Here is a 25,572-nt window from a genome sequence, read left to right as displayed (position 1 = left end):
GAGTCCGACACCGACACACACGAGTCCGACACACGAGTCCGACACACGAGTCCAACACCGACACACGAGTCCGACACAGACACACGAGTCCGACACCGACACACGAGTCCGACACCGACACACGAGTCCGACACCGACACACACGAGTCCGACACCGACACACACGAGTCAGATCACAGTTAGCATTCAGAGACGCACACACGAACTCACACAGTGATGGCACAGCATCAGGCAGTGCTGGGGTTCAGTGTGTGTGTGTGTGTGTGTGTGTGTGTGTGTGTGTGTGTGTGTGTTTCATGATCACACTGTCACAGGTATTTATTTACTACATCTGTGTGGTCAGTCTGGTTGGGTGACAGGGTGGAGGTGGTGTAGGTTCAGCTCGTACCGGTCCGAAGCTGTTGCTGTCCAGACTGTGTCCGTGATGATCCCCCTCGATCCAAAGGTGACCGTCAGGAACTCGGACGTATCGGTTCTTGTAGCCCAGAGTCCTGATGAGAGAAGAAAAAGTTCTTTAATCCGACTTTTGTGGTAAATTCGCCAAAGCAGTGAAATCTAATGATGCTAAAACAGCTGACAGATGATTGACTTTCCATTTCCTCTCAGCTCCCTGACCGCTGAGCTTCACTATATCAATAATGAGCCGAAGGATCATTAAGAATTGATTCATCGACTGTTTCAACCCTACAGTATGTACTGTTGGGTAGTTTCATATTTGAAGAGGTGGCACAAAGAAAGACAAAGTAGAGTATGTGAGTAACCATTAAGCTGCAGCTTTCCCATTTTACTGTAGAATACCTTTGTTACATTTCAGAGTGTCTCAACTGAACAGAAGTGACTAAATAATGGCTGAATTAAAGCTTCATTATATCTGACACGAGGAAGAAAAGATCAAGCTTCACAGGAAAAATCAGGTTCCTTATGGACGACACATCAAAGCTCCGGGACAACTATCGCTTCCATCTCATTATCGTTGCTCATCATCCTCCAATCATCGTCACTTCCTGTCGCCGCCTTATGGCTCCAAGATAATAGGACACATTCAGACTAATTAGGGTGGAGGCGGTGGTGGTGGAGGAGGTTCATAATCTCCTCTTGGAGCCGCTTCGATCAGGTGGTGGTGTTTGAGAGGGTCGAACGGCCTTCGTCGTCTCTCCGGCCTGTTCGTGAATCACGGCCTCAGACGCTTTTCACACAGGAGCGAGTCTCAAAGTGTGTTTGGTGCTGCAGGCCGTGGACACATAAATACTGATTTAGCCACAGCAGCCGAATCTACTGACTCCCAAAACCCCCAAAAACAACAAGCTGGGACTTCAGGGCTGTATGACAGCAGTTCTCGGTTCTCTGAGAAGAACTGTGACGTCTCCACAGCAGCGAGGACCATCGACGTCTCTGCATTTGACCGGCTCGCTCTGTCGACCGCGGCGTCGTCACGTCACCCATCTGGAGCAGCTCTTTAGAGATGAAGTGCTGTAATTTTAATGAACCTTGTCCTCATTAACCAACCTCACATACTTTTTCTGCATGTGCCAGAATCCTTTCGCAGGCCTCGGTGACGACCTGCGACCTTGACGCTATCTTCACGGTGGAATGAGGAGAAGGAACGAGTCACTTCCTTCTTCTGTCTTTACAGGAAAACGTTGGCGGCCTCCGAGCAGAGCGATGTGTCTCAGTCGTCCCTCTTTGCTCAGAGTAACTGAGCATCTCAGCGCAGCATCAGAGCATTTAAAACTGTATTATGGGGCCAATAAATGCTTCAGAGCCACAGTTAAAAAAGAACAAGTGCAAAGAAAATCCACATTGGTCTGAAAGAAGCAGCAGAAAGTCTTCATGTCCGGCTGAGCTGAGCTGCATTCAGCGCAGGAAGTACTCACATGTTTTACTTCACAATGTATGAATGCAGTAACTCATACCTACAGCTGTCAGCTGTCTGCAGTCCACTAAAAAGTACCATATTGGCTGAGTACAAAGTAGCATGAAATGTGTGTACCTCGTGTACTTCAGTAGATGAGTAAATGTACTTAGTTACATGCCACCACTGCCTGTGATTGGCTCCTGCATGTTGCACTAAAAGAGACTGAAATGAAGAGATATTTCAGAGATATTTCAGAAGTTTGAGCGGTGCAGACTGAAGAACACGGAGCAGCATCGCTTGTCTGTTTAAACGCTGAAATGAGCCATTTCTTCTTTCTCCTCTAACGTGGTCGTGTGAACGAGGACTGGTGTCTCCAAAGCCAAAGAGGAGGTTTAGGGACGGACAGAACGTCCACAGAGCGCTGAGGCTGCAGATGATCAGGTGAAGACCTGATGAAGACGTCAGATCTGACCCGCAGTCTCCTCCTGACTGCGTGAAGGATTTCTGCTGTGTTTACTGGTCGAAATGCAGATTAGGTTCATTTTGAAAGTCCGTCCTTCACCGTTCTGTGAGTCTGTGAGGCTCCATCTTCCTCTCGACGTGCGTTCGTCCATGTGTCGTCATGGCACTTTGCTCGAGGAGGACTGGCTGTGACGGCGATGGCTGCGTCCGGCTGGAAGGGGTCTGATGATGGTTTAACAGACACATAAACTTTATTTATGCGCCACACTCAACACCCCACTTTGTTTTTTTCCTCTGGCCTGACCGCGACGATGGGAGATTTACGTCCGCCGTCAGGCTCTCTGTCTGAGACGCATCTGTGAAACAATGGTCTCTGCGTCTGAATTAAAACCGGAGCTGTGATTTATGTCAGCCTGGCTCGTGTACGACAACCAGGCTGACAGCCAGCGTCGTCAGCGCCGCCTCCGCCAGGGAAGCCGCCACAGGCCCGTTAATTATTCATCCCCTCCCACGCCGGCGACCTGTAATTTGCACGGTGGCACCCGACACAAACAGCTGCCGGGACGGATCACATGACGATGGCGCGTTATGATACTGTGAAGACGCCGCGGTCGCTCTGATGGCCTGCCACCTCCACGCTGTGGATGTGGATCTGATGGCTGCTGTGGTTCAACGGCTGGTCTGAGCCTGTTCTGTCTGTGTGTCGCTGAGCTGGACGATGCTTCCGTCATCGTGTGGTCATCAGCGATCATCAGCATCACGTCACGCGCTGTAGAGGTTCTGTGTGGTGGTGTGATGTTTTTCCTTCAATCACCTCGCTCAAATTTACAGAACCAGTTTTCTTCCTCATTGAAAAAACAAAATCCATGAAAACACAAATATTGTTCCTTTCAAAAGTTCAGCTGCTGCACACAAAATGTCTCCAGCTTCATGTAAAGCACAGTCTCAGGTCTTTCACCCGGAAGCTTCAAGTTTCCACATCACACCTGTGTAAGTTTCACAGTGGACCATGATTGGCTGCAGGTGCATCCAGCTGTTATTAAGCTGGTTTAAGGTGAGACGGAGAAACGTTCCTCTGCCAGCAGATGAAGGCAAAACCGAACTTTTGAGAGGAGAGGGACTTTAAAGCGACACATAGTGTTTTTTAAACGCAGCTCACTCATCTTTGCACATGACATTTGGCCACATAGAGGCCAAGAAAAATCCGGCACGCGTAAATGAAATTCCTGTAAAAGCAGTAAAAGTTTTGCAGAATTCACTTCCTGCAGAAAGCTGTGAGGGCACAGACTTCAGAGCTTCCTGGAGTGAAGCTCCACTTTCAGGTTTCTTCAGCTGTTGCTCAGGCAGAGCGCCCACAGTCCTGCCTGCATCACTGAAGTCATTTAAGATTAAGATTAAGATTAAGATTAAGATTTACTTTATTCATCACAGCACACACATGCTACAGGGAGGAGGAGACTGCACACACGCCATGCGTTTGACCCGTCCTCGGTCCGTCGTTCCTCCGCGGCAGACCAGGAGCGGTGGGCTGCCAGCTGCCAGCCGATGCCGGTGCCCGCGCCCGGGGACCCATCCTTCCTCGTCACCGATGGTCAGGCGGTGGTCTTCTTGCATGTTTTTAGTGGGGGTTATTACAGAGGAAACCCCGGGTGAACACGGGGAGAACATGCAAACTCCACACAGAAAGGCCCTTTTTCCTCGAGCAGCAGGCACTGAAGACATGGTGGAGGACACGCCAGCAGCGCCCACAGCGGGATTCGAACCGGGGACCTTCTAGCTGTGAGGCGACAGTGTGACCACTTGTGTCACCGTGCTACCCGTGATACCCATTTCAGCTAAGTGCGACAGTTCCTTCCAGATGTGGACACCACTGGAGACAAAAGACCAGTCTCTGGTCAGCCTCCATTCACTAAATGTATTTACCACAGTGCAGGTGGCATGAGGGCAGCCGCCGGGTCCGCTGGACAAACCTCAACACCAGAATCCAGTCAGAGCCGCTTCCACCGAGCAGATCCCAAACACAGCCTGAACCCTCTCGGGGTCACAGGTCGCTCAGCCTCTTCTCCAGCTGTGCAGCACTGACTCAGCAGATTACGGACACATTTCATTCATTTACCAGCAGAGGTAGAAGTCCACCTGCTCCACCTGCTCCATCAGCCTGAACGTGCTACAGCAAAGGTACGAGTCCTCACGAGTTCACACCACGAGCTACATTGACCAACAGAAGCAGCCTGTTCGTGGACACGCAGCGCGGGCCGGACGAGACGAACCAGAGACGTTGGTCTTCGTGTGTCTCTGTGTGGATGGGGGGGGTTTGGACCCACACACACAGCAGAAAGCTGACTGATGGACAGCAGAGCCGCCTGCTGACTGCTGAGCGTTTGCGTTGGTTGTCTCATTCTTCCTCCACTGATGTGCAGGCTTTGTGGACTGTCTTGGCCCTCGGCTTCAGACGAGATGACAGCTCGTCAAGATGATTGACAGATGTGGAGGCAGGAACTTGACCGAGTTGATTTGAAGGAGGACTAAGAATAGGCCAACTGTCTCTACACACAAACTTAAGGAAAGAGTAATTTGGCCACAGAGCAGAAAACTCACAATCCTCACTGTCATTCAGTAAACTTTCATGTGATTATTAGTAATATCTAAAAGAACACAAGAGGCTTTAGAAGTGCGAACACAACAAAGCATCATAAAGGCGATTAAAGGTGAACATTAAACGGTTCTGTCGTTAATTAGCTTGTTGAACGTTTGCATTGTCAGGCTGAAAACCAGTATCCAATCAGAAATGTTGCTTAGCTTCTTCAGTCTAAAGGATTAAAAGTCTTATTATCTTAATTTTAGGTTTATTTACGCAGTCTATCCCACAATCCTGCAAATGAAGAGAATCTGAGGCATTAAAGTTGGTGATGAAAGAAATTCTAAAGAGATAATGAAGTTTTTTTATTCTGAATGTCTGACAGCTCCCGGTTTGAAGCCTTCGCTCTGTTTTTTCAGTTCAGGCCTGCTGAATGTGTCGCAGGCTTTGTTCTGATTCTCTGTGTGTGAAAATACAAAATATGTGTAAACTTAGAAAGAGAATTTCAATTTATCTGACTGCCCCAGATTTTCAGAGAAAGGGAGAAATTCTGATTTGCTCTTTACATGGTAAAAAGCAATTGAATAACCTTCAAAGGGGTCAGAATCGAATGTTTGGACGATGAATCACTCTGAACTAAATGTCTGAGAACAAGGTGCAAGTGAAAGGCGCGACCTCAGAGGATCAAGTTTGACCCTGTAGTCCTTACGAGTACAATACAGAGCAAAGTTTGCTGTAGCAGTAAAATGTGCAGAGATGCGTTTGGAAAGCTGTGAATAATGATCACGTTCACCAAAGCACAGACATCCTCAGCGCCTGCGTCTGAGAACGAACTGCAGTCACCACATCCGCTCAGTCATCAGCCAAAGTGTGGCCGCTGAGAGTCGCTGCCAAACGCTCCTGATTCAGAGGCAAAAATGAAAGAGACTGCGATGCTAATGGGCAGAGAGACATCAGCATCTGAAACAAACAGTCTGAAACAACCATCCAACAATCAGGCGGAGAGTTTCTGAGGAGTCGCTGCATCGGAGCCAGCAGGCCGGCCTGCTCGGCCCTCCTGCTGCGTCTCATTATCTGAACCGTGGAGCTCATTTCCTCATGAGAACGCAGCGTAACAGGGCTGAGAACAGCTCCCACCTCCCCCTGAAGGAAATCCAGGGAGGAGCATGACTCACACACACCCAATGCACTCACACTAAGAACAAAAACAGCTATCTGCAAGCCAACCTTAATGTGTTCTTAACGCCAGTTCAAACGCAATTCAAGACCAATTTCAAGCCAACATTACGCCTGAAACGTTAAAGTACTCAGTGAAGTCTGCTTCAGAGCAATCACACACATCTCACACAGGGGAAATAACACAGCGCTTCAACTGAGGACAACACATTCAGCACTGACACGCTGCCATTCGTACTGGCAGAGCATTTATGAAACGTCACATTAAGACAAAGCTTTGAAGGCCCTGCACACGGCAGGCCAGGTCACATGCACTGGAGACAAAAAGACAAACTGCCTCTGTGGGCTGGTTAAAAGAGGGATCCAAAGCTAAAGCTAACCCTTCATCCACATGGAGACTGGAATTTGGTGGAATCCCGTCACAATACGAGGACTCCACATATTTCGGCCACCAGCGTGTCTCATCTGAGGCTGGCATCACTTTCCTTTGTTGTGAGTCTATTTTTGGAGTGCGTTCAGAGTCTGGCTGCAGTTTCCAGTTTGAAGAGGAACAAAGAAAATACCAACAGGCTTCAGCTCAACTTTGAGTTGAACAGCTGCCACGGCGCTCTCAGCAGCCTGACATGTTGGTTTCACGGTGTGCTGCACCAAAACCCTGTTTGCAGTTGGTTCCCCCACCTGACAAACAGGACGCACAGCGCCAGCCGTGACTGGCCACTTCAAATCTGCCTCTGTCATCAGCGGAGATGTTCGCTCGGCCTCGCAGGAAGCACTTACTAATGGACGAAGCCGCACATCTTGAACTTAAGAACCAGAGAAAGTGTCTCGAAAGCAGCAGCAGAGGACACTGAACCGTGTCCAAAGTGCTAGTTTGCGTTGCTTGTACCTAAAACGTGGAGCACCTGCAGCCATGAGTCCCACTGAAGCGTCCTGGGGCGAGACACCGGGTCCAGCTCACCGGATCCCTCACAGTCCGACAGCAGCTTCCCTGAATCTGATGCAGCAGCACGTTTCACAGACTGGGAGATGTGGAGCGCTCCAGAAACACCTGTGGAACCTTCCACAGGTGAACAGGCTCACTGGCGACAGGTGATTGGGTTACTCTCTTTTTGTCCGGAGTCCAGGCTTTGTGGGGGTCGGGGATGTACCATGGGGGTGTCCTAAAGGCACCTCTGCTGTGAGTCTTTCAGACATGGGGGGGGGCTCTTTGTTTCCACGGTCTCTCCATTTGACCTTTAACATTTTTTCCCAGAGATTTGGTCTTTTTTACTCCACACCTTGATTTTGAGAAGGTTATGATGAAACTTTATATGAATGACGCTGATCAGCTGTTGACTGTTCTTCAGTATATCTGCTAATGGCAGCTGGTTAAGGACAATTTACAGAATGAAGCACAATTAATAAAAGAAACTCTTTAAAAATTAAAGTACAAGTAATACACAGAGACAGTAGTTTAAGTTTTCAGACATCTGTGACTAAACTATGTGAAGTACATTCATATATATATATATATATATATATATATATATATATATATATATATTCGTATTCATCACTTTCCAAAAGAATGGAGATAAGATAAGATAAGATAAGATAAGATAAGATAAGATAAGATAATAATTAGGGAATGAGTGATGCATTTCACGACTGATCCGTTTGGGGTGTTCCTGGGTTGTTACCTCAGAAGTTGCATTAAATGTTTTAAAACTTTACCAAATGACCACTGATTGATTAAAGTGCATTTAATTGATGATAAGTGGTCCTCTGTTAGTTTTATTAATCAGTTTACTGCCTCTTTCAGACTGGACAAAAAACCCAGAAGCATCCACTGACATCTGGGAAATTGTCCAATCGGCATTGATTCCTGGGTCACATGACTCTTTGGCGGTCGGGCATTCGTCGGCTCCAGCTCCTTCACCACCAAAGAAGGACTGCATGCGTTCATACGCCGCTCACTGACTGTCCATAGGGACTGAATATATGCACAATAAAGCAGTGGCTAATATGGCTGAACAATGGTATCCTCCCATTACTTCTTACTTTAAGCATCTTAAAAATATATTTTTTCATTGAAAATTGGCCTTTAAAGACTTGTCTTTAGTGGAAGGACGAGTACCATATCTAAGATGGACAAATGTGGACATTCCACCTTAAAAAGCCTCCATGTCTTCACCCTTTTGTGTTCGTGCAGGAAGCGAGCAGCAATTCATTTGTGCCACCAGGTGATGTCTGTTAATCTGATTAGAAGTCAGCGTGATGGAGCGAACCTCTCGACTGCAGGGCGATACGACCGGATGTGAGACAGCTGTGCTTTTTCAACAGGCAGCTGTTTCACATCAGCCACAGGATGCCTTCAGTTTATTGCACCGGAGCTGAGACATGACTGATATCAGTGCCTTTATCGCATCAGTCAGAGAAAACGCTGCTGCTGCAGGTGAAGGAGGAGCTTCCTACCTGATGAAGTCTCCCTCCAGACCAATGACCCGCTTGATGATCTTCTGCTGGGGATTCTTGGGGGACCTGAGGGACACAAACAAATAGAAAGCAATGAGCATAAACAGGAACAGGAAAACACAGCCAAATAAAGCCACACAGGGTGAAGTAGTAAGCTATGAGAACAGCTCTGTTCAGAGACGACGTCTGAGCATTCAGACCTGGTTCAAGATCTGAGGGACTAGATGAACATCTATACTCTGCGTGGTGCTGCTGGTCGAGCAGGAAACAGACTTTCTGAGCATCCAGTTTCCACCGGATGACAGTGTGGTTGGTAATATGAATTCATTCATGTGCTGCTCCGGTATTTTGCATTATAAAGCCTGGCTGCAAATCTGCCTTCAGCTGGCTGAGACAAACTTCAAGGTATTCTCATCTGTGGCACCGCCAGCAGTAACCAGCTCCAGGTCCAGTTCTAGAAGGACGGAGACGCTCATTGCAGCTGCTCCGGTACCAGGAACACAGCCAAAGACACATGTCCACAACTCTTCACAGCGGTTTCTGTCCTTTCTGTAGCTGAAACTGTTGATCTGCACTGACCTCATCCACACTTGGTGCTTTGTTTGTTTCTGACTCCTAAATTTGGTCAAAAGCGGAGACGTGGGGTTCAGAGATCAGGATCCAGGCTACCAAACCGCTGAACGTCCTCCTGAGGTCTGACAATCGGCTGAAGCCTCCTTTGCATCACCCAATCAGATGCTTGACTAGGCAAGCAGGACAGTGTGATACCCAGTAACTGCAGCACACCCACCACTCCCCCCTTTAAACAGGAACCACCGCCAGAGGCTGGTGGTCCAAAGGTGCTTGGTGGTGCAGGATGGTGTTTCAGTTGAACAGCGTCTAGGATCTGGAATGATCTGGTCCTGACTCGGTCTGTTTTGGATCTGATCTGGTTTGAGAAGACCTTGACCTGGTGTCCTGTGACATGAAGATGGACATGACTTCATCCTTCTCCTCCTTCCTGTTTGTGCACGTCTTCCTCCTTCTCTTCTCCCCATTCTTCCTCTACTTCCTGTGAGTCCCACTTGTCTCCCTCGTCTTCATCCTCTTCCTCACATTCTTCACCCCTCAGCGTCGTCCTACGTCTCCTTCTTCTTTCTTCTGCCCCATCGCTCCCTCCTCCCGGTTGCCGTGGGGATAGAGGCGATCATGACTGACTGACAGCTTGCTCAGCCAATTGGATTCACCTACAGCTGCAGAGCTGAGCACTCATTGGCCGGTCTCTGGGGAACTAGAATGTATCAATGTGTGTGTGTGTGTGTGTGTGTGTGTGTGTGTGTGTGTGTGTGTGTGTGTGTGTAATAGAGTGATGGATGATCTCTCCAGCAGCAGAGGAGGGACGACAAACACAACCGATCATTCATTCTCAGTGTCTCTCTCCCTCCTCTCTCCCCTCTTCCCCCCCTCCTCTCTCCTTCCCCCTCTCTCCCCCCTCCTCTGTCTCATCCCTCCCTCCCCCCTCTCTCTCCCCTCTCTCTCTCTCTCTCTCCTCTACACCCCCCCATCTCTCTGTCGCTGTGAAGAGGAGGAGTCGCTTCTGTTTCTTGGAGATACTCGAGGAAAACAGGAAAATAGCTGCTGCTGCTTCTGCTGGATGTTAACATGCAGCGCTGCATCCCTTAAATAAAACACACACAAACACACACACAGAGGAGCGAGCACGCACGCACGCACGCACGCACGCACGCACGCACGCACGCACGCACGCACGCTCTCTGCTGCTGCAGCCATGCCAGGAATACCAGCTGAATATGTGCTGCTGCACGGGACGTGATGGACACCGCTGCTACCGGTGAGTGTTTCATCACTGCGTGACACACTGTGTGTGTGTGTGTGTGTGTGTGTGCGTGTGTGTGTGTGTGTGTGTGTGTTGGGAGGACTGCGGTAGTCCTTGAGCGGCTCAGCCTGCAGGTCTGACAGCTGAAAGCGGGGCTCAGGGTTCGTGTCGCAGATTGTCGGAGCTCCTCCTGTCCTCCTCCTGTCCTCCTCCTGTCCTCCTCCTGTCCTCCTCCTGTCCTCCTCCTGTCCTCCTCCTGGACGTCAGTCCTGCTGTTCCCCTCAGTGTCACTCCACAGGTTCATCCCCTGAAGTCAGACAGACCATGGAGCAGGGTTTTCTGGGGGGCGGGGGGGCTTCTGTCTTAATCAGGCAGATCAAAGTGATGAGAGGCAGGATTCAGGTTCAGGGACGAGCCGGGTTAACGCGCCCCGCGTCCCTCAGGACGGGGGGGTCCCTCTGCCGGAGCCGCTGATGCTGGGCCAGGACGCCCCATGGCGGTCGGCTCTAACGTTCCCACCACTGCCAACCTAATTCACCAGAACCTCCGTCTCCCTCCTCCTCCTCCTCCTCCTCCTCCTCCTCCTGCTGTATTTAAGCCTCGCTCACATTAACAGCGCTGAGGCGTCTTTAAACACAGCACGTTTCCTCCCCGACTGAACGGGGGAGTAACAGGGGTTGAAGCCTCCTGACGACGAACCGACGCTCAGTTTTCAGCGTGTCCACACGCAGCAGCGTGGGCTGTGGACCCTCCAGAGACACGGCCCCCTCCGGAGCTCCACAAGTAATCCGTCAGCGTCCATCCCTCATCTTCCTCACATGCTTCCTCAGAGGCATTGACGGCACATCTTCTCTGGATGTTCTCTCCCTGCGTGAGAGGATGATGATGTTCAACACGCAGGTTATGAGAGGATGATGCCCCCCCATCACAAATGAGCACAAATTTCTCACATTTGAAAGCTCCTGTTCATTATGAAGCAGCTTCAGGATCAGCAGACAGAGCAGTGAGGCAAACCTGAGGTTAAACTCTGGATGAACAATAAGTTGGACTTTCCCCCCCCAGAGGGACAGAGGAGGTGACAGCTTGGGCTTGAAGAGGGACCAGACTAATTCCTGATCCTGGTCCATCTTTGTACTCGGGCCTTTTCTTTGCTATAAAAACAGCATCTGCTGAAGATCTATGCAACAAGTAGATTCATGTTTGGTTTTGTTGTGAAACAGCGAGAACTGCTGCATTCGTTAGACGGATGCTTGAAGGAGAATTTGTTGGAAAAACAAATACCTTCTGTAATAAACAGCGACAGAAACTCATTTGTCACATAAATTCTGATGAATGTTTGGCTCCGTTTCATTGGGGGAAGCCTTCAAATGGATTGAGACCTCCTAAACTCTTCTGCAGTCTGCTCCACCACCTCCAAGAACCCAAAGTCTCCATCATAAGAGCGAGGCCATTGGATCAGAGTATTGCCAGACGCTTCAAACAGGGTCTTCAAACATCCATAAAAACACAGAAATATAATGTCCTCGACTTCAGCTCAGTGACCAAAACCACCGTTTCTCCTAAACTCTAGAGGAGATCATGTTTTTCTTTCACGTTTCTCACACATGCAGTCAAACTCAACAACACCTGGAAACATGGAAAACCACCGGCTCCACCTTCACTCTGAGGACAATAATGTTGGCAATGATGGTAAAAAACGATGCCTTCAAGGGCTCCTGGTGGTCTACGGGTGAAGAAGCACGTGGTGTGACCACGGCGTCCGCTTCCACTGCACACCGATCGACATTAACCTTCATCTGGATACCTCCTGTTTGTTTAAGAACAATTACAGTGAGCAGCTGTTTCAGGAAATGACACGAAACCACGTGTTCAGACAGGAAGTCACAGTCCAGATTTACTGTGTCGATGACAGAAAATCCCATCAGACAAAGAACGAGCATCGTCAGAAGTTAACGAACGAAGACGATGGCTGGACAGACGAACATTGTCCCTTTGGTCTTTTCATGAGATTTGACAGGACGGAGGACGCAGAACGAGAACAGTCCTTCAGGCCAGTTCTTTGAATTTCCAGCTAGTGATTATCTAAATTCTTTAGCGCAGGAGTTTATGATCTCTCTGCTGAGATTGGCTCATTTTGGCCGAGCGGCAGCAGAGCCGAGCAGAGCCGAACGCAGCGTCAGCATCAGTCCTGCATCCAGCGAGCACGAAAAACCATCTGCTGCCGCCTCCTCTGCGCTCGACACAGGTGATACAGCTCGACACGTGTACCGCCACGAACCGGCAAACACAGGTCACGCTGTTACAGCGTGTGTGTGTGTGTGTGTGTGTGTGTGTGTGTGTGTGTGTGTGTGTGTGTGTGCATGAGGGTAATTAGCGGCGGGTGGCTGCTGATTAAAGACACAGTGTGAGTCGTGGGAGTGGAGGCTGAGTGTGAATTGTAATGCTGGCCATGCTAACAGGGAGTGCGTGGTGGTGGTGGGGGGGGGACTCACATGGGAGTGCTTTAATGGTAAATCGATGGCAGATGGAGGGAGCAGAGAAGGGGGGGACAGATTAAATGGAGAAATGTTGATCTTCTCTCGTGTTTTGGCGTCAGTTTCGTGCCAATAACAGCCAGCGAGATCAATGGAAGCAGAGCGAGAGGCAGCGGGAACACGGCGTTCTGCTCACGGCTCAGCTTCCTGCGCAAACTTCAGCCCGTCGTGACGTTCTAATCGCTGTATTGATTGCAGATAATGACGTGTGGTTGTACTGATCCATATCCACCGTCTCACATTCATTGAACCATTCTTTGCTCAGTTTTCACTCCCTGTATTTACAGGCTTCATGTCATCTAGTAACTAAGTACATTCACTCAAGTACTGTGACGTAGACTAATCATCTAAAATATAAAGGACAAATACAAAGACCTGACGCTCCACTGTCCTGCTCTTATTACAGACAGTGAACTCACCACAGACGCTCCGCTGTCCTGCTATTATTACAGACAGTGAACTAACCACAGACGCTCCGCTGTCCTGCTGTTATTACAGACAGTGAACTAACCACAGACGCTCTGCTGTCCTGCTGTTATTACAGACAGTGAACTACCCACAGACACTCCGCTGTCCTGCTGTTATTACAGACAGTGAACTAACCACAGACGCTCCGCTGTCCTGCTGTTATTACAGACAGTGAACTAACCACAGACACTCTGCTGTCCTGCTGTTATTACAGATGGTGAACTAACCACAGACACTCTGCTGTCCTGCTGTTATTACAGACAGTGAACTAACCACAGACACTCCAGTGTCCTGCTGTTATTACAGACAGTGAACTCACCACAGACGCTCCGCTGTCCTGCTGTTATTACAGACAGTGAACTACACACAGACCCTCCGGTGACCCTCGAGTGCCGAGCAGCAGACCACCGTTCCTTCGGTGTTTTTAAGAAGAATCCCCTTTATTTGTCACATTTTTACAGACGCTGAACACGTCATGCGAATTGGTGAAATTTGTCTTCCGCTTTTAACCCATCCTGGTCGTCCTTCCTCCGCAGCAGACCAGGAGCGGTGGGCTGCCATCCGACAGCGGCGCCTGGAGACCCAGTTTCCTTCGTCACCATCGGTCAGGTGGTGATCTTCTTGCATGTTTTTAGTGTTTAGTGTTTTAAGGAAACCCCAGGTGAACATGGGGAGAACATGCAAACTCAACACAAAAAGGCCCTTTTTCCTCGAGCAGCAGGCACCAAGGCATGGTGGAGGACACGTCAGCAGCGCCCGCAGCGGGATTCGAACCAGGACCTTCTAGCTGTGAGGCGACAGTGTTACCACTTGTCCCACCGTGCCGTGTGTGTGTTTGTGGTCTTTGCTATCGAAGAGGTTGCACACCTAAAGCACAGCGAGAGCTTCAGTCAGCAGCTGGCGCAGACGCTCTCACTGGGATTCAGGCAGATGAAACGATGGATGGATTCTTACATCTAAATCTTGTCTCGAGCAGCTTTGATGGCTCTTATGAAAGAAATTGGTTTGAAGCTGAGATTTGCTGCGTGAGATGTCCTTGAGAAGTAAAAGCACACAAGCTCATTTCATGTGTTCTCTCTCTCTGTTGATAGTGCAAAGGAAAAATCCAGTTTCTCTTGCCAGCAGGGGGTCAGAGGTCGGCGCAGCAGACTGAGCTGCTGGGACTTCACTATGTTGCTGAAAAGGAGTTTCTTTGAGAGGTCGAGGGGTGGAAGGATGGCAGAGTGCCGCCTGGGGTCAAACTGAGATTTCCAGCTGACTGATGGCTAACAAACATTAGCGAGTGTCTGATGGTCATTACGCAGCCCGTCTGCCGGAGGAGAGTAATTCACCAGAATACTGTGCAGAAAGAGGTCAGATTCATCAGAGCCACGAGCACGACGGTCAACGACTGACCAACTTTGAGGGCTGCAGCACAGATTCCCCAGCTGTCCAGCAGACCGCCGTCTCACCTGAGCGTAGCGCTTTACTGGAGCAGCTTTGGTTTGCTTTGTCCAGACTTTAGGACATTTGTATCATCGCTGAGCTTCAGTAACTGAGTAGCAGCAGTTTGGTGGCTGGACCAAACCAAACTGTGACCGTTTGACCACGTGTTCGTCCGGGACGCCTGCCGCCGGTCCGCTCCTGCGGCTCCATATGCATCATTCGGTCATTTAGGTGTGAGGAAGTGAAGTCTGTGAAAGAATACTCTGATATTTTATATACTCATTCAGTTTCTGCTGGTTGATACGACTGATGTGTCGGTTGAATCCACCAGCGAGCACGTCGACAGCTCGTTTCTTTAATTTGTGCAGAAAGTCTAAAAATTTGTCGTTTTAATGATACTTTTCCTGGCTGGGGGGCGTTACCAGGAAGTCCCTGCTCAGAGCCAAGAAACTGCCAAATAAGCTGCCGTAAAAACTGCAGCTCAGCGTCTTCACACGTAGAATTTAGTGGGGATGAAGTGGAGCAGACAGATGTGGTTACTGTCCTCTTCACCAATGAAAGCACAGCAAAGTGTTGTGGTGCATGACAGCAGCTCTCAAAGGTTCAGTGAAGACTGTGTTTAATCCTGAAAAGTCCAGCACGTACAGTCAACTACTCAAATTCAGTCAATTAAAGGATTTTCAGAGCGACAACATATTGTAGATATACAGAAATATATATGAAGATCAAAGGACGCATGAAGCCACGACACGTGTTGGCTAATGACATGATGATGACATGACGTCAAACGTCTCTGGCATTTTCCTGTCAATACTACCAACAGTCAATAAAGGTTGAAATAAACAGGAAACAAACTGCTTCAGGTAGAACAGAGCAGCTCCTCGCACATCTAACTGACAGCCCATTGGCTCACAGTCACATGACTTTAAGGAGCTAATGACACGGCTTCATCTGTCCCGTTACTGCTTTCAGTCTCCAGACGCAAACGTCTGAGCGACAGTTTGTGCTCGATAAAAGAAGCACTGTGACGTTTGAGTCTGAGCGTCTCCAGAGGTTGGACAGTCCACGGCTCGCCTGTGCCGACAGTCAGCGTACCAGCGAACGCTGAATAAAACATGGAGGACTGGGAGCACTTTATGAGACGTGTGCCGCGTCAGGACGGCGGCGCCCTGAGAGAAGAAACACATGAATATTTAACACCTGAGCTGCTTTAATCCATCGTCACAACGTCAATACTCCGATCAAAGCGCCGCCTCTGGTCTGCGGCCGCGGCGCCTTCAGCAGGGCTGCTGTCCGTCTGGATCAGCTCGTATGACGCGTTACGAAATGCTCCATGAGCAGCGCGGACCCTTCCAGCCGACCGCTCCCTCCGCACAGTCGCAGACAGAGGCGACGACCTCTGACCTCTGAGGTCAGCGCTGTTTGCGGCTCAGCAAGTCTCAAACGGGACGTTGCGGGGACATGTTGTGAGTGTCAAAGTGGCAAAGCGCGATTCCTCCGCTCCTCATCACCAAAGCTTCGTCACGCACGGCTAACTCGTCTGCTCACCGTCGGCTCATTCGGGTTTGACCTGAACAAAGTGACTTGACAGGAAACCACATTTTCATCCAAGACAGAAGACAGAAAGCAAACCAAAAGAGCAGGAAGGAGCCTCGACTACTTTCACTTTGGCCTTAAAAGTCTTTTACGACAAAACTGGATTTTACCTTCAGTTCAAGGACGTCCTCCTTCTGTTGAGCTTCAGAAAGAGGAACAGGTGACGCTCTGTGACGCGTGAGAAGTCCAGACGGTCAAAGTCAGACAGAAAATGCAAAGATATAAACGAGGAACATGTCAGCAAGCAGCAGCTTTACGCCTGAAGCTCATCTCATTATTGTTATTAAAGCAGCTGAAGACAGGTCGTCCCCGGAGACCAGGACGAGGCTGACGAGCAGCTGTCAGGACGCCAACGCACACACGCACATGAGCACACACACACGCACACACACACACGCACACACTCACACATGAGCACACGTGCACGCACATGTGCACACTAACTTTCACAATGAATAACAAGTTTGTGTGTGTGCGCGTGTTTGTGTGTGCGTGTGTGTGCGTGCGTGCATGCGTGTGTGTGCGCGTGTGTGTGTGTGCGTGTGTGTGTGCATGTGTGTGTGCGTGTGTGTGTGCGCGTGTGTGTGTGTGCGTGTGCGCGCGTGTGTGTGCGTGCGCGCTCTTATTGTTAAGCCGTAAGAGGAAATGAGTGTGTGAGCACGGAGGAAGTAACCAGGAGAAGTGAAATGAGTGCACGGCGGCGTCTCCTGAGAGCACGCTCTCCAACCCGGCGAGCAAACATCCTCCATTAAACGCTCCGGTTAACAGCGAGGCCGTGCGTGCTGTCACCTGAATACTGTGAGAAACCTGCCGCTTCCATCTCTGTGCACATTTACACAAGACAGAGACAGATACAGTGCAGCAGCCGCCTTCTCTGGATGGATGGGTGCCCGCAGGGCTCAAAACAGGCTGCATGACAGCAAAACAATGGCGGCCGAGGAACGAGAGAGTCACGTCGGCAACGAGGAAGAAAAGACGAAGAAGAAGGAAATGAGCAAACGATCCGAAATCACCAAAATACAAACTGACGGGTGAGGATGGATGTCTTCACCCACACCTCTCCCTGTCTGTCCCTGTCCCTGTCTGTCTGTGTCTCTCTCTGTCTGTCTCTTTGTCTCTCTCTGTCTGTCTCTTTGTCTCTCTCTGTCTGTCGTCCTGAATCCTGCTGACTAAGACTTGGATCTGCTGCATCTGTGCCGGTGGTTTGCGGTCGCAGTTAAACAGGATGTGACGTGGGACAGAAAGCATCCGTCCGTCCAAACAGGTTTTCATCAGCCTGCCTTTAAGTGCAGAGTGTCAGTCAGTCTGTCTGTGTTACATTTGGACGGAGACGGAGTCTTTTGCTTTGTGTGCTGACGACTTGAGATAAGTGAATAAAGCTCGAGGCGTCCACCCACCGCCGGGGGAGGCACCGGGACCTCGGACCTGTACCATATCATTACAGGCAGGGCGAGCCCCCTCCCTGGCAGAGGGCAGCGTCTCTCAGATGAATCCAGGAGAAGCAGACGCGTCTATACTCCGGTCTGACTTTGAAAGCCTCTTCCTGCCATTCAGACAGGGGGAGCACTGCTGGAAGCATTCCTGAACTGAAGATGTAATTATCAAAATGAACACGTTAGTGAATATTTCAGGGATCACCTGGATATTTTTGTCCTCACATAAAAAGACCCAAACCAACAGCGAACGTATTGGAAGCGTCTCCAAACCCTGAAACAGGTTCTTCCTCTGTGTCATTGAGCTCCAAACTATTAAAACAGCATCAATGAGCCACAACACCAACGTGGCCACTCCCACAAGCGTGCCAAGTGTGTATTAATCCACAGCTGAAAAGAGTCCCCAACAAATGCATCATTTCCTCCAGTGTGAGTAGTAGTTTTTTTCAAAGTATGGGAAAATGTTGGGTCAAAACTGTCGTGAAATACAACGTACTTCAGCCAAAGAATTGAATTTACCGTCCAGCCTTGAGAAAGAGAGGGGGGGGGGGATAAAGGGAGAGAGGAACTCTGTCCGTTTGCCAAACCTGTACAGACACACTGCCATAAACAAGCTAATATATGCATGAAGTGTCATAGCTCGTCTTCATCAGCAGCCGGCTGCTCCAGACTCTACCGACAGCTTCATCTACTGTCGTACACTCAGCTGTGGCTTCTGCTCTCAAGGTCACAAATTAATCACAACATCAATATGTGCAGTCGACATCGGCAAAGCCCGCCGTAGACCTGTCACCTGTACCAACAACACTGATTCAGAGCCTTATGAATTATGCAAAATGCAGCTGAGGAGACCTGCGGCACGCTCGTTCCACAGATGTTTTTGGTGGATCTACAACTCCTTGAGGTTGTGTGCATCAGCCGCAGCAGACTGTCTGCTTGTTGTTGTGTGGGTGATTTGATGAGTGTGTGCAGGTGCATTGTTCACGACAGCAGAGGGTGGGGGGGCGGTGAAGCTCTGCTAATTACAACGTGCTGGAAAAAATGTTTGCCTCTTGAAACAACATACTTTTGAGCGTCAGCTCCAACTTTTCTAGGACACTTTTTTAATGCTTTGACTGAAAACCCAAAGAAATATATCCTCTCGCACTTCAGTCATGTAGCACAAGTACCGTTTTCAGTTTCAAACCTGTCAAATAATCTACATAAGGTCAAGTTAATCATAACTTACTATTCCAATGGTGCGAGCAAAGCAATAAAATCAAATGAGGCTGAAAAGACTTAATAAGTCTCAATAATCCTAAATGTCAATTTTCCTTCATGTCTCAACAGCACCATGTTATACTGGTCTTTTTTCTCCCCTTTCTCCCCAGATGGAAACTGACACCGGTGACAGCCACGGAGGATAATAACGATGGAAGGCGGAGTGATTCGTCCCCAGCCGCAGCCCCAGCATTCCTCAGCCGCCCCTCCGCTGCGTAGCGCCGCTCCCTGAAGGGTACATCGACCTTGACATATCACAGCGTGTATGACAACCTGGCACAGACCGAGCTGGAAGGTTTGCCAAAAGCTGGAAGACGACAGGGCCAAAGCTTCGGGGACCAGGCGTCAGCAGAAATCCACTCTGTCTTGCTGCAGTAACAAATGAGCTTTTATTTGTGAAGTTAACAGTGCTAACAGCTGACTCCATAAGGGCCAATTACTGGCTGAAGGGAATACGGGGCCAAGATGAAGGAGACAGCGGTTGTGGCTTGTTTTCTGGCTGAGCTGTCTCTGGCTGCTTTTGTTCTGGCCTCTGAGGGGGCTGCTCACTGCCCTGCATTGTGCCGATGTGAGATACGACCCTGGTTCTCACCCAGCTCTATTTACGCTGAGGCTGCCACTGTGGACTGTAATGACTTGGGCCTCTCAGTGCTACCGGAGAGCCTCCCCTCAGAAACACAGGTACTGCTGCTGCAGACAAACAACATTGTTAATATGGAGAAAACTTTGGATTACTTGGCCAACATCACTGAAATCGACTTGTCTCAGAATAACATTTCCTCAGTGAGCGATGTTTGTCTGGGGTCTCTCCCCCAGCTGCTCTCTCTTCACATGGAGGAGAACTGGATTCAGGAGCTAGCTGACAGCTGCCTTGCTTCCCTGCCCAATCTCCAGGAGTTCTACATCAACCACAACCTGATATTCTCCATTAGCCCTGGAGCCTTCCAGGGCCTGAGCAGGCTCATGAGGCTCCATCTTAATTCCAATCGATTGACAAGCGTCAGCAGCCAGTGGTTCCAGTACCTCCCCAACCTGGAGATATTGATGCTAGGAGAGAATCCTGTCATGGAGCTGTCAGACATGAACTTTAAACCTCTCGCTAACCTCCGAAGCCTCGTGCTTGCCAAGATGAATTTGACTGAAATTCCAGATAATGCTCTAGTTGGCCTTGAGAATTTGGAGAGCATCTCATTTTTTGACAACTTGCTCAGTGGAGTGCCCCGAGCTGCACTGATGAGAGTCCAGAACCTGAAGTTTCTGGATTTGAATAAGAATCCCATTGAGAGGATCCAGAGAGGTGACTTCATAGACATGATGCATCTCAAGGAGCTCGGCATAAACAGCATGCCCGAGCTTGTATCCATTGACAATTTTGCCTTGAACAACCTGCCAGAGCTGACAAAAATCGAGGCCACAAACAATCCCAGGCTTTCCTACATCCACCCCAGGGCCTTCCACAAGCTCCCCAGGCTGGAGACTCTGATGCTGAACAGCAATGCTCTGAGCGCACTCCACAGCAGCACCGTGGAGTCCCTGCCCAACCTGCGAGAGGTCAGTCTGCACAGTAACCCCATCCGCTGCGACTGCGTCATCCGCTGGGTCAACATGAACCGGACCGCCATTCGCTTCATGGAGCCCGACTCCCTGTTCTGTGTGGAGCCTCCAGAGTACCAAGGCCAACACGTCAGACAGGTGCATTTCAGAGAAATGACAGAGATCTGCCTTCCTCTGATCTCACCTGGGAGCCTCCCAGATCAGGTTGAGGTTATGAAAGGGACCTCTGTGTCACTGCACTGCCGAGCGTTTGGAGAACCAGAACCTGAGATCTACTGGGTGACACCATCGGGTGACAGGGTCCTTCCTGGGAGTGTGTCCGATAAGTACTACATGCACCCCGAGGGAACCTTTGACATCTACGATGCCACAGAGCAGGAAGCTGGCTCGTACACCTGCATCGCCCACAACCTTGTCGGAGCACACCTCAAGACAGTGATGGTTGCAGTGGACAGATACACTGCTCAGTCTTTAAAGCAACCTTTACACGTATATATCACATCTGTCCAGACTCATTCTGTTATGGTTTCCTGGGAGAGCACAGGTGGATTGGTGTCACAACTGAATTGGTCCATTTTAGCTGATGGCAGTCGCCTCCAGATGCCACTGAAAGCCAGGCTCCCAGCTGATATCAAAGAGTACCGCATCAAGCAGCTGAAGCCTTCCACTCGTTACAAGGTTTGTGTTGAGGTCACTACAGTACAGCCTGGATACAGCAGGGATTGTGTCACTGTGACCACAAAGGAGGCAGTGGTCCCGAGGGACAAGACTGAGAACTGGGACAGACTGGTGATGGCTACTTGTGCTGTGTTTTTTATTGTGATTGCCTTGGCTTGCTCTGTCCTCTATACATCTCTGTATAGCCAAGTGTTGTACAGGAAACTGATAGCAGACCCGGCTGAAACACTTCTGATTCCCAGCTCTCATTCCTCCTCCTCTTCTTCTTTCCTGGAATTTGGTGTGTCTGGGGTCAAGGTGAGGGCAACCGTGATAGACTTACAGGATGACTCTATGTAAGGTATGTCCTCATCTGTAAAAGCACTTTGGGATGAAGTGAAGATAAAGAGTGATGGACACTGGACAAGGTAATTTACGTGCCCTCTTTTCATGATATTGATGGGACATTTTGCACTGGAATTCAGCTGGGTGGTGTCAGAGGAAAATTCATTCAGATTTATGTAATCGGCTAAAAGCAGAGACTATTTTGTAATTTAAACTTGTGTCATTATAACAAGCTTAACCGGCTATCTTGACTATAATCCACATGGCTACTGGTCGTTCATGCAGTGCAACCAGAGTAAAGCACAGCACAGGAACTATTCTGTCTTTAAATACCTTGTTGAGATGGCTTTGATGTCTGCAAAAAGCATTTTCCCTGCTGTGTTACGTTAAACAGTGCCAAGCCAAGGTAGTTTATAATGGCAGAAAAAAACTTGTTAGTCTAGTGTACAATAAAGGCGACAATAATGTAAACAATTTTAAGAACAAATACATTTTTCATTAAACCTGTGTGGTCTTTCATAACTACAGACTTTTCTCGTCAAATTTGGACACTTTCTACAACAAAACATGTCTTTTAAAATTTCTTTTGCCGTAAAAAGAAGATGAAATGCAAAATATGAATATGTATGAATGAAGCTCATGACTGTTGTGTTCCTGTCCGACTCGTACAGCAGCAGAAGTTTGAACTGTGCTGCAGACGCTCGAACACTGTAAAGGAAATGCAATGTAATCCCAGACAGCACAACGTTTGTTGGTGTGTGTGTGTGTTCTTTAATGGGTGTGTGTTTAAAGTGTGAGGACATTGGCAAACCCATTGACTTTGAATTGCATTATATTCTCTTTCATTAAAAATCCAATATGGATTCCCAACACAAACCTCAGCGAGGTGATGAATCGGCGTCAGGCGAAAACTGATGGGAGGCATTTATCAGAGAGACTCAGTCATAGATCAACTGAGTTTCAGCACCTTGGACAGGGCTTTTAGAGCGTGGCCATTTGTCACCGCCACAGCAGCTAAAATATGACCCATTAGAGGCAGGTAGTGAATAGGTCAGCAAGAACGCGGCGCCCCTACCGACCCCTTCCCCGTGTGACCCTGGAGAGACTCTGCCGCCGTCGCAGGAACAGCTCAGCAACTATTGGGCTTGTTTGCTAAGCGCCTCGTATCGAGCTGCGGGGGGGTGGGGGTGGGGACAAACGGACCACAAAACCAGGACAAAGTAGTTTCAGTCCCAAGCGGGACAGAGGACGATAGAGTCTGACGGCTCACAGTGCTGATGTTACTGATTTGCTGTGCTCTCCTGTGCAAGATAACCAGGCCTGGGTTCATTACAGAGTCTGCTCTCTCAGTGCTGTGCAGTGAGGACTATTCCAGGCATTTAGAGGAGCAGCTGCATGAGAAAGTAAGGATTAAATAAAGGAGATGATGGGTCGTTTTTGAGGCTTTTCATTTTCCTGTGCTTCCTCACCTGCGCTGCTGGGTTCAACTCTGGTTCATCCCTGCTGGGAGCAGTGAAAGATATGTCAAGCTGTAATCCTCACAGCAAAACTAATTAAAGACAGGATTAGCTTATTCGTTTTAAACTCTCCCAAAATATTAAAATAAATGCCAATGCGCAAGTTCCTCCAAGTGAGTAATTGCTCACTGCTGAGGGCACGCACACACAGTATGTTGTGGCAGATCCAAGGGGAATGTTTTCAGCGGGAACAGTTTTCCACGCAGCTTCCACACCAGCGGGCAGGTTAAATGAAGTCCACCATGTGAAACTGAAACCAGGACTTGAATCTGCCTCGTCAGAACTCCACACAAAGAACACAAAACCTTGCAAGAACGCCCTCAAGACCGCAAAGTTCACACTTTACCCCAGAACACTAACACTGGATGGAAAGATCAACATGACGGTTTAGCCAGCGGGACTACAATTAGCCTTTATCCAAAGTGATGTACGACGTGCACACACCGATGGCGCAGCATAGGGGCAGTTCTGGGGTTCAGTATCTTGCCCAAGGATACTTCGGCATGTGGACCGCCGAGGCCAGGGATGATTGGTGGATGGCTGCTCTACCTCCTTGGCCACAGCTGCTTGACTAAATATGTAAATATGTAAATTGTGTCCTGAGGATGGCACAAAAGGAGGGGTCATAGGGCCATTTTGGTCTGAAGGTGATGATGTTAGAGGAGGTCGGGGTCATCAGAATTTTTTTTCAGGAGCAATCAATATCAGAAACAGGATTTGGGGAAATCAGGTTTTCAATATCTTTGCTACATGTAAAATGTAAGCTTGAGAGTGGTGCTGGTCCAAAGTGTCCAAAAAGGAGGTTCAACATCTGGGGAGCATGAATGTCCTCAGTTCATTCAATTGGTCAGTAAATTCTGACCTGCTGGTGGAACTACAGTCAGGATCTCACCAAATAATTAGGCATCCTGTGCTGACTGTGAACATCCTCTGCAAATTCACTGGTAATCCAACTTGATTAACAGTGTTGAACAGATGCAAAGAAATGCAAAGAAAACAAAACTAGAAACTGCACAAGATTGAGATTAAAACTTTGCTTTTGATCCTTTGCACTCATGGTGAAGTAAAATTAAAAATGGCAGAGGTTGATAGGTTAACATGCTCATTATGATAATGCTAAATGCTAATGTTTAGCTTATTAGCATGCCAACCACAAGGTACAGCTGAGGCTGATGGAAATGTCAGTAATTTTGCAGCTGTGCAGTCTTGAACCAGACTGACATTGTGACCCGCTGATGGCACTCAGTGAAGTCAGTGTGGATCTTGGATAGTTGGAAAGTGAACGTATATCAGTCTGGTCGGAGGTGGTGGACCAATGTGTCAGCACCCCTCCCACCCCCCCGTGGCGCCCCGAGCACGGCTAAAAACAAATATTAGCAAAGACATTACTCCTTTCAAGCTGCTGCCACATTACGCTAAAGTTGTATTTAGTACTGTGAGAAAAATCCGTTTTTTCCAGGAGCGCCATGGTGGTTCTGCTGAAACCACAAGTTACGGAACCACAGTAACAGCTACAGAGGCCGGAACGATCCCCGCCTCACACCTCCATTCATCACAGAGCGACACAGTAAATGAGACGCTGCTCCACAGAATAGATGATGTTAATAAAGTTTTTGGGTGTCGTATTGTGTTTGTGCTGAATCCCTCCGTCCTTCAGCAACGGCCAATCAGACGTGGGCGTTGCTGCGCTGCAGACATGATTAACTCCCTGATGATGTTCCTCACAGAAACAACGGCTCGTTAATATGGAGCATATGACCTGTCAGGATCTGCTGCAGGATGGTAGACAGCATGTCTCCTCTGACCATCACTGAGAGAACAAGCAGCCAGGCGCAAAACCACTCACTCATTCAAAGGCAGAAGCTTGTTGAGGTTGTGATGCTGCACGTGGGAATTTCTTCTTGTGTCCACATTTGAAAAGTTAGTGCCATACCATCCTCTGCATTTGTCTCCGTGCAGAACGTCCTGCTTACTGAAGCTCCATCTGAGGAAACTGAGCTCAAGTCTTTGGTTTCTTTTTCTGTGGCTTTCTGGCTGTTAGCAACTGTTGGCGAGTTCACATTTTACAGTTCAAAAGGTCGAAATAGGCATATTTTTAGGCTGATCGGCAGTATTTAAGTTTGACTGGCTGCAGCCATTCATTCAATATGAGATCAATTTAAAAAGTGTTACTGATATTCTTTTTTCCTTCTTTCCCTCCTATTCCTTTTTATCATTTCCTTGCTTCCTACCTCCCTGCTATCCTTCCTTGCAGTCTTTCCTTTCTTGTTTGCTTCTTTGTTTTTGTCCCGTTTCCCTTCTCCTTTATCTTATTCTTTCACTTCTTTTTCCTTTACCTGGCTGACTCCAGCAATGGTTTGCTGACCAGTGAAACTGACCTCTGTTCCTGAGTACTTTCACTTCTGACATTGAGCACATTTAATGGCATAAGTGTTGTTAAAG

At 48.8% G+C, this 25,572-nt stretch overlaps 2 protein-coding genes across 4 annotated transcripts in view; one reads left to right on the top strand and one right to left on the bottom strand.

The window, feature by feature from the left end:
- The window catches only part of immp2l (inner mitochondrial membrane peptidase subunit 2), an 88,628-nt gene that overhangs the window by 5,821 nt on the left and 57,235 nt on the right, over positions 1 to 25,572 (bottom strand). For all 3 annotated transcript variants that reach the window (XM_070972782.1, XM_070972780.1, XM_070972781.1), the window contains exons 4-5: positions 8,526 to 8,591; positions 389 to 491 (exon numbers count right to left, since the gene is read on the bottom strand). In XM_070972782.1, the coding sequence (XP_070828883.1) occupies positions 389 to 491; positions 8,526 to 8,591 (169 nt within the window). The remainder of the gene's footprint in view (positions 1 to 388; positions 492 to 8,525; positions 8,592 to 25,572) is intronic.
- lrrn3a (leucine rich repeat neuronal 3a) lies at positions 10,076 to 22,140 on the top strand. The gene is made up of 2 exons (XM_070972778.1): positions 10,076 to 10,356; positions 19,168 to 22,140. The coding sequence occupies exon 2, from the start codon at positions 19,523 to 19,525 to the stop codon at positions 21,626 to 21,628; it is 2,106 nt and encodes a 701-aa protein (XP_070828879.1). The 5' UTR covers positions 10,076 to 10,356; positions 19,168 to 19,522; the 3' UTR covers positions 21,629 to 22,140.

This window comes from Chaetodon trifascialis, chromosome 10 (genome assembly GCF_039877785.1).
Source record: "Chaetodon trifascialis isolate fChaTrf1 chromosome 10, fChaTrf1.hap1, whole genome shotgun sequence".
Taxonomy (NCBI): Eukaryota; Metazoa; Chordata; class Actinopteri; order Chaetodontiformes; family Chaetodontidae; genus Chaetodon; species Chaetodon trifascialis.
Note: the sequence above shows the minus strand (reverse complement) of the source record. Positions and strands in the feature narration are given on the sequence as shown.

What these genes read in the sequence shown, in the direction of transcription:
- lrrn3a (XM_070972778.1), top strand. Translation starts at nt 19,523, where the DNA reads ATGAAGGAGACAGCGGTTGTGGCTTGTTTTCTGGCTGAGCTGTCTCTG.